The 8,706-nt window shown below is 35.2% G+C and overlaps 1 protein-coding gene across 1 annotated transcript; it reads right to left on the reverse strand.

The window, feature by feature from the left end:
* Positions 1-490: 490 nt before the first annotated feature.
* On the reverse strand, positions 491-3,537 carry LOC115701250 (uncharacterized). The gene is made up of 5 exons (XM_030628998.2): positions 2,892-3,537; positions 2,134-2,233; positions 1,919-2,054; positions 1,008-1,103; positions 491-925 (listed from the first exon to the last, which is right to left on the reverse strand). Exons 1-5 carry the CDS (start codon positions 3,520-3,522, stop codon positions 788-790), a joined length of 1,101 nt encoding a protein of 366 aa, XP_030484858.2. The 5' UTR covers positions 3,523-3,537; the 3' UTR covers positions 491-787.
* Between the last annotated feature and the right edge of the window lie 5,169 nt (positions 3,538-8,706).

The following is an 8,706-nucleotide window of genomic DNA, read 5'->3' on the forward strand; positions in this document are numbered from 1 at the left end:
TTGTTTTGGATCGTTGATGTAGATGGACCTCTTGGTGAAAGTATTGTATATGATAGGAGCGGTATGTAATTAAGTTGTCTTTATCAAAGTAATTGTGTGCCCAAGAAGACTTGATGTCAACCTGGACATCAGTGAAGTGAAGTCTTGGTTTTGAAACTAGTTTTGGAGCTTGGGACTTGTTTGTGGCATGTCTTTCATGATTTTTTGTGGTAATTGTTGAGAAGCTTAAAAATGTGATCTAAGCATCCACCTAAGTAGGCGCTAATGCTCACTAATGCTCACCTGGGCACTGATAGTATTCCCAACATGCAGGTGGCACAACCCTATTTGGGATAAGGTTAAACGTTGTCCACTTTATAAGCTAAATTTTTTGGTAAACAAAAATATTAAAAGTAAATTTTCAAAAATTAACTGAAATTAAAATGTTCTAACATTGGTGCTGTATAAATTTTATTTTTTTAAATTTCAGATGGTATAAATAAACCCATAATTAAAGCCAGATAATCCAACTTGCAACAAAATGTAAATAACAAGGTTGGTAAAATCATATTGTTTCAGTTTCATGTGTGAGGCTAATTTACATAAAAACATGTATGATTCATAGTTGACTGTAAAATTTGGATACCATATCGCTGAAAGTACTAAGCTGTTACGGTTTTTTTTTTCATTCTCCCTTTTCTCGAGTTACAGTTTATACTTATTTACAATGTTATATATTATATATTAGATTGCAGCATCAACTATAACCTTTCCCCTGAATAACTTATCTTCTTGGCAATGCAAGAATTCATACCGAGTCCTCTTGGTCTTCCAGGGATCGCCTGCGAGCCTTTAGATTGAGTTCAAGGCTTTGAGGAAGAGGAGGTGTTCGTCCCCTTCGGAAAAGAACAGCCAGAGCTTTCATTTTCCGGACAAGATCGAATACCTGCAAGATTATGCAAAGAATTATTGAAATGAACTAATAATCATCCACATATGAAGATTTTAGAGGTTGCTGTGTTTCATACCGATGATGCTTCGATTTCTGCAACACCTTCACAACCTTTTCCACCTCCTTGCAGTAAGTCACAGTATTTTACAGCTTCATTCTCATCTTCAAATACCTACAACGCCAACAAAAAACCTTGTCAGGACCAAATGAATTTAGTCAGAGTTTGAAGGGCAAGAAATTATGATCTAGCTCTTATTATCAAAAGAAATAGGATTGTTTATAGCAATGTTTTCAATTATTAATTTAAGGGAATACCAATTTGTTAAAGTACAGAATTGGCATCTTATATTTTCAAAAATAATGTTTATCGGGCAAGAATATTTAAAATCGTACATACGTACGCTCAAGTTTAGTCACAAGCTACAGGTTACTGAATGGGTACATTGTCAAGAATAACATAGTACTACTTTCTACGAAATAACATATACAGGTTACTTTATATATAGTTTATACCAATGTATATACAATGTCAAATTACAGAATACTCGATAATCATTATCTAACATAGACATAAAGTTCTATTTAATAATTTGGGCTATGTTTTGGATATTGGATTTTGGAGTAAAAAGAAATGTATAAGAAAAATGTAAGGAGAAAAAAGTGGGGATGATAAAAATAATAATAATTTCTTATGTTTGATATGGAAAGAATTATATAGAAAAAAAAATTCATTCAACAAAAATTTTCATATTGAACATAAAAAAATTGACTTTTTTTCTTTCCACTTTATTTTTCTTACATTTTCCTTACGTTTTCTTTTCTAGTCAAAATTTAACTTCCAAACATAAGTTAATCAACAATACACTGAAAAAAAGTGCAAAATTGATTAACCACTTTTGGCAACAGAAAGCCAATTTATTTAATGAATCTCCAACTAAACAAAATCTACAATGACCAAGTCTTTAACTAATACATGAAAACACTTACAAGCAGTCCTTCTCGAACATCCTCTACAAGCATTTGAAACTTTGATCCGCTTTCTGATTTTTCAGTCTGATTTCCAATTCCCGATCTCAGTTTTCCTCCTTTTGAAAACAACATCCCGAGTTCCTTCTCAACTTCACTGTCAAAAGACAAAATCTCTAAGAAAGGCAAGGACTAATGCTTGTGAGTAGGACTCCAGATATAAGAACGTATCAAACCTGCGATTTATTCTTATTTTCATAGTACACAATTGGTTTTCTCTCTGGGTTAATACATATACAGGCTTGGAAGGATCTCTCCATGGATTGGAATCTACCACTGTTTTAAAAAAAGAGCAATGTGTAAAATATCTTTACTCATATGATAAGGATTAAGACACATTCGATTAATAAAATAAAATACAAAAATAGTCTCTTGATAGAACAAATTAATTAGTTAATCAAAAAAAAAAGACAGAACTAATTAATTAATTAGACACTATTAAACCACTTGTTTTCCATTGGACCCCTATGCTTCATAGGATTAACTATAAATAAATATAATTGTAGCCTTTTATAATGATACTAGTTCATAGCACAACACCCAGATGGCCAGATAGCAAATAGTGGCAAAAAACCAACTCCAAAATTGAAGTAACAATCAATTAATCGAAACTTCACATACACAAAATTGTCAAGGCCAGAAGTCTTTAGTAGCAAAAGAATTTAAGCAAAAGGCCACAGCCCCAAATTTCTGAAATCGTTCATTTGCAACAGAGTAACTATATCATAAACAAATTGGACACCTCGATATGAATAGCAACATATGATATATAGCCAAAAACTCTTTGAATCCCAATAACAGTAATAAAAAATCAAGCGATCAGCTAACATGTTGTATGTACAACCATATAATTAACTTGAAGAAAAAAATGCATCAATAGGTTTATAAAAATACTATTATATATATATATGTAATAATTATTATTATTATATACCATCGTAGCTGCTGCTATCGAAGGTCTGTTGGAGGTGTCGGCGCATATCGTAGGCACGTGACGAGACCTGCTTCACGAACTCGTCCGAAGTCCCAGGAATGGCTCCGTCTAGGTGAAGCGCTCTCTCCACCTCTTCCGTACCGTTATCATCTTTGTCGTCATCAGTGGTTCCACCACCACCGTCTGATTTGCTAGAAGCTCGCCTGCTCCATGATCTCCTAGAGAGCTTCACGGGTGAGCTCAGGCGCGGACGGGAGAGAGAACACGAACGACGGCGACAATTCTGCAGACGACAAGAAATATAGAAACCCATTTGGCGCCGTTGCGGAGGACAGAGGGAATTATTTGGGGGTAGAACTAAAGAAGGAAAGACTGAAGAGAGTGAATCCATGGCGGCTGGTGGTGCTATGCTATGAATCCAATATGGAGGTATGAGAATAATATTTTGGGTCTTTTCTATGTAATATTGTGGAACAGTTTGGTAGGCGTAGTGGGATGGAAAAAGTTCTCTGCGTAAACGACTGCGTAACTTGGTTTGGTGACACAAGAATACAGGAAAGGAAAGAAGGTTGGAGAAGGAAAATTGAGTTTTTGTGATTCTCTGTGAATCTTTGGATATTTCCTCCCTCATGTCCGTTGCGGGTCCGGGTAACTGAATTATGGGGTCCGGGTCTGGGTCCGGGTAACTGAACTGTGGGGTCCGAGTTCGGGTAACTGAATTATGGGATCCGGGTTCGGGTCCGTATCCCCATATGTTTTTGTGAAATAATACCAAAAAATTACAAAAATACGGTTTCACGGAATTTTAAACATTTTTACGATTTTTTTGATTTTATTTATAGAAAATACGGTCTTTTTATGTTGTAATCTTGTTAATTTTTTGTTATCTGTATGTTATTTTTTGCTGTTATTTTCATGTTACTTTTATGTAGCTTTCTTGTTGATTTTATGTTGTTTTCATGTTATTTTTTGGAAAACTGTAAAAATGTAAAAAAAACATTCTTTGAACGTAAAAATGTAAATATTTTACAAAAAATGGTGCCTTATGTAATTATTCTTATTTTTTTCCAAAAAAATTAATTAAGGGTAATAATAATAGGGAAACTTACAAAAAATACTAGATTTTGACCCAATTTTTACAAACATACTGCCACAAGGCAAAAATAACTTTTATACTGCCTAGAGACTTTTTTTTTTCTTTCATACTGTAAACACTGAAAATAAAAAACGAGGTCTCTATCTTCTACATTCACAGATAGAACCACCACAATAACACCAGAACAACCGAAAAACAACCATTAAATCCGGTGAGATGAAGCAGAAACATTAAAACCATTAATATTAGGGCTGTCATGGTTTTTCTAATGTTGTTTTTGGGTTGTTCCACTATTGTTTTGTATGTTTAACAAATATTGGTTTTAAATTACACATGTTAATCCAACCACTAAATATTTATATGAGGTAACCAAAATGAAAGAATTATGGACAGTAATAGACTTAAGTTCCATTAAAGTGGTGAAATCTAGAAGACCAAAAAAACAAGAGGATGGAAGTTGGCTGGAAAAAAAAAAACAACATAACAAATGCAGTAAATGTGGGAAGCTGAGGCACAATAAGAGAACATACAGGAAGAGACAAAAAATAAAAAGAAGGAGAACAACTAAAAAACAATAGTGGAACAACAAAAGAAAATTGCACATATATTGAAGTATATGATACTGAAGAAATAACTTACATACGAATTTCATTATTTCCCTATTGCTATTAAAAATAGAGCAATACAATAATATTTTAAAAAAATGATATAAAAAAATGAAAGAAAACAACAGTAAAACGACATTAAAACAACAATAAAACAATAACAAAATAAATCATAAGAGTCATCAAACGATACAAACCACTCACAAAACCAGAGCTAACTATAACCCCAAAAAAAGAAAAAAAAAACATAATTTGTAAAAACAACAAAAACCCAGTAAAGTTTATGTTGTTTTAGAAAAAATAAATAAAGAAAAAAGAGATCTTTTTTACTTAAAAAGTTTGAGTTGTCTACTCTGTAATGTTCTTCTTGAAGATATTCTCACGGGATTGGCTCTCTCTCTCTCTCTCTCTCTCTCTCTCTCTCTCTCTCTCTCTCTCTCTCTCTCTCTCTCTCTCTCTCTCTCTCTCTCTCTCTCTCTCTCTCTCTCTCTCTCTCTCTCTCTCTCTCTCTCTCTCTCTCTCTCTCAAGTTTAAACAATTGTATGGATTTGTAAACAAAAAAAAAAATAAAGAAGAACAAAAAGAAGAAGATGAACATGGGAGAGAGATGAATAGCTTAAGATGATGAAAAATGAAATGATGAAATGTGGGGTAACGTGTGATTATAAAACAAATATAATATATAATTTTTTTTTATTTGTCACTTTTTTTAAAAAAAAATGTGAGCTGTCATGATTTGACCATGAACATCACATCAACAATTGTTCTAAAAAAATTAATCAATAAATTGTAACAAACTATTCCATTTTGAAAAGTCTTGCCAGCTGGCATGTGTGAGAGTTTTCTCTCAAGGTTCGAAGGTTTCTGCGTTTGACGGCTTCTTGCGGCTGGGTTTTTCACGTTCCGATTATTGTGTTTTCACTGGTGGAGCATGGCTTCGAACGTGTAGGTTCTTTTTTCGTATGTTCATAGATCTTCAACATCTCAGGGTTGCGTTTTGGATTGCTTTCTCACGGGTTCTGGGTTGTTCTTCTACGCCTTTGACTGGTTTCTTGCGACTGGGTTTCTTAGGTTCTGGTTGTTGCGTTTTCATCGGAGTAGCACGGCGTCGTGTGTGTAGGGTCCCTCGTCGATCTTCCTGGGTTTCAGAAGGATCATAGTTGTGTTCTAGGGTTGATCAGATTGCGTCGTCAGTGTATACCCCCTCAACGACTGGTTCTTGCGGGTTGAACAGAGGATTGTTTGTTGGGATTGCGTCAGTGTGTAGGTTCCCTTGTTGACTGTTTCTTGTGACCGGGAGTGGTTGGATTGTGGTTTGCGACGAGGATTGCGGGTTGGGTTTGTTTTACTCGGGTTTTTGCGACTGGGATAGTTGGAGTTTTTCTGGTTTTGATGGCTTCGACAAGCACAGCCATGGATGACATGGAGTTTCAATATGGGCATATAGAATTGGATGATGAGGAAGAATGTGGTTTTGAGATTGAGGATGACGTTGAGGAAGCGGTTCTGGTGGATGATCGTTGGTGTTTGGTGGGGAGGTTTTTGAATGCGAGATCGATAGATTTTGAAGCTATGAAACACACGTTGGCGGGGTTATGGAAACCGGGCAAAGGATTGTTTGTCAAGGAATTGGGGCCGAACCTTTTCTTATTTCAGTTTTATCATGAGATCGACATTAAGCGGGTTATTAATGGCAGCCCTTGGACTTTCAATAGGCTACTATTGATATTTGGTAGAGTTCCACGAGGTGGAGATCCGAAGGCTGTAAAGCTTAATCAACTTGATATGTGGGTACAGATTCATGGCCTTTCTATGGGATTTATGACGGAGAAAATTGTCTCTACAGCTGCAAACTACATTGGCTCCTTTGTTGAATCGGATCCTAAGAACTATAATGGTCTTTGGCGGGATTATCTCCGAGTCAGAGTGATGGTGAACATTGATGTCCCATTGAAAAGACGAATGAAGCTTAAGAAAACGGGTGGTGAGTGGTTTTATGCTAATTTTAAATACGAATTTGCTCCGACGTTTTGCTTTATCTGTGGTTTGATAGGTCATTCGGAAAACTTTTGTCCTAAGTTATTTGATACACCTGAGGATGAGATTGTTAAACCTTATGGGAGCTTTATGCGTGCGCAACCACGAAGGAAAAATTATCTATTGAGCTCTCAGTATTTGCGTACGGGTACGGAGGCCGATGAGCAGTTTGACCATGCCTCCCCGGTGCGACATGAGGAGGAGGATGATCGGCCAGCCATGCAAACTGGGAAGTTACCTTGTTTGGAGTTTGAGAATAATCCCCAGTCAAAGGTGGTGTTGCGATATTTTGCACACGCAAGTGTACGTATCGTTTCAAGTAGTAGACTCACTAGGAGTGAGGTCGATCCCACAGGGAGTGTAGTTAAGTACGTTAAAATTAAATTTTTACTTCTATTTGATTAAATAAAAGATAGGAAAAAAAACAATGAAGTATAAGAAAAATAGTTAGAAGCAACGATTCAAGAAAATTGATAGTTAATAAACTAGGGTGTCGATTTCAATTGTTTTTATTGAATATGGCCTAATATGATTATTTTCCTAATATTAATTCCTATGCAATAGCAGGTTTACTAAGGTAATTTATAGTCTTCTCAGATATATAAACCTCAATTACATGTAAATTTTCTACTCTCGTGATAAATTTAACATGCAACAGGCATTAAGCATAAAAACCCTATAAGCTATCTAAACCATATAGGTACTCTCGTCCTATATCGAAATTCAGTTCTATTCTACTATAGCATATTTGACACTCACTTCTCAGATCTCGCATCAAAATCATAGACAGTTAATTGGTGATCAGGCAATTAAAAGTAATTAAGCACAAATAAAATAGAATACATAGAAATTAGGGGGAAAATTAATCATATTAAAACCATAAACAATGTTAAACAATATCCATCTAACCCTAATTAAAGTGTTTAGCTACACATGTTCATGAGAGCACAATCACACATATTAACTTTAAGAAAAGAGATAAAAATAGAGAAGGGAAGAATGCTGAAAACCCTCTGAAGAATGCCTCCAATATTGCAGTTGATCTCTCCACTTTCCATCTGTATTCTCTCTGTTTTTCTCTCTAAAATTGCTTGATGAAATCAACTCCCTTCTTCCCTTTATATAGGCATTGAAGGCCTAAAAATATGAAAAAAACGCAATATTTAAATTCCCACTCGAATTTAAATTTTTGGGAAACCTCAAACGAGATATTTTTTTCTGCTGCGTCCACTGATAGTATTTTTGCCATAACTCTCTCAATATTGCTCGGAATTGGACGATTCAAGATGTTATGGAAAGATAAAAGAAAGATCTAGAACTTTCATGTTTTGACCTTTTCCAAAATCTGAACATAACATCGTCGAATTAAGGCTTGAAGTTTCGGCTTCCACAATTTTCTCTATTTTAAATATCATGATATTTTTTATCTTTTTCCCATCTTTTTCTCTGATATTTTTCTAATCTTCTTCTATTTTAAATCTGTAAAAATAAAAGATAACAAGCGTAAAAATGCTCCAAACACGATTAAAACTTAATTAAAAATATACTAAACTTAATCTAAAATTAATACTAAAAATAACCTAACAGGTGGTTGATGGTATTCCAGATTTGGTGGATGATGGGAATATTCCTCTTCATGAAAATTTGAATCATCATGGCAACAAGACTAATGTTTCCAAGTCTAGTGTCAATGAAAGAGGAAAGTCAGTTGTGTTTGGCAATCATGTGCCAAGCGGGAAAGGTCAACCTTCACTTTTCCTTGGTGGAATTATCGGTCCACATGGAGGACAAGGAGGTCGTGGGCCTTCTACTGAGTCCAAAAGAAGGCGCCAACATGAAGGGGTTGGTGGGCCTGACTATGTTGATATGGAAGCGGAGGATAGTGCTGATATGGATGTTAATGGACTCTCAAAAAACGAGTTCGAGGTGGGTTCTGGTTTCCAGGCCCACCGGGCATTATGAGTACATTAAGTTGGAATTGTCGTGGGATGGAAAACCCACGGGCGATACAATTCCTATATGATACTGTAGCCCATAGGAAACCGGATTATATCTTTTTATGTGAAACTTTGTGTCG

The sequence above is a fragment of the Cannabis sativa genome, chromosome 8, assembly GCF_029168945.1.
Source record: "Cannabis sativa cultivar Pink pepper isolate KNU-18-1 chromosome 8, ASM2916894v1, whole genome shotgun sequence".
NCBI classification, from domain to species: domain Eukaryota; kingdom Viridiplantae; phylum Streptophyta; class Magnoliopsida; order Rosales; family Cannabaceae; genus Cannabis; species Cannabis sativa.

Coding starts and splice junctions, on each gene's coding strand:
- LOC115701250 (XM_030628998.2), bottom strand. CDS start 3,522: ATGAGGGAGGAAATATCCAAAGATTCACAGAGAATCACAAAAACTCAA. Junction 1,104..1,918: donor ATGTTCGAGAAGGACTGCTT/GTAAGTGTTTTC, acceptor TTGGCGTTGTAG/GTATTTGAAGATGAGAATGA. Junction 926..1,007: donor CAGAAATCGAAGCATCATCG/GTATGAAACACA, acceptor ATAATCTTGCAG/GTATTCGATCTTGTCCGGAA.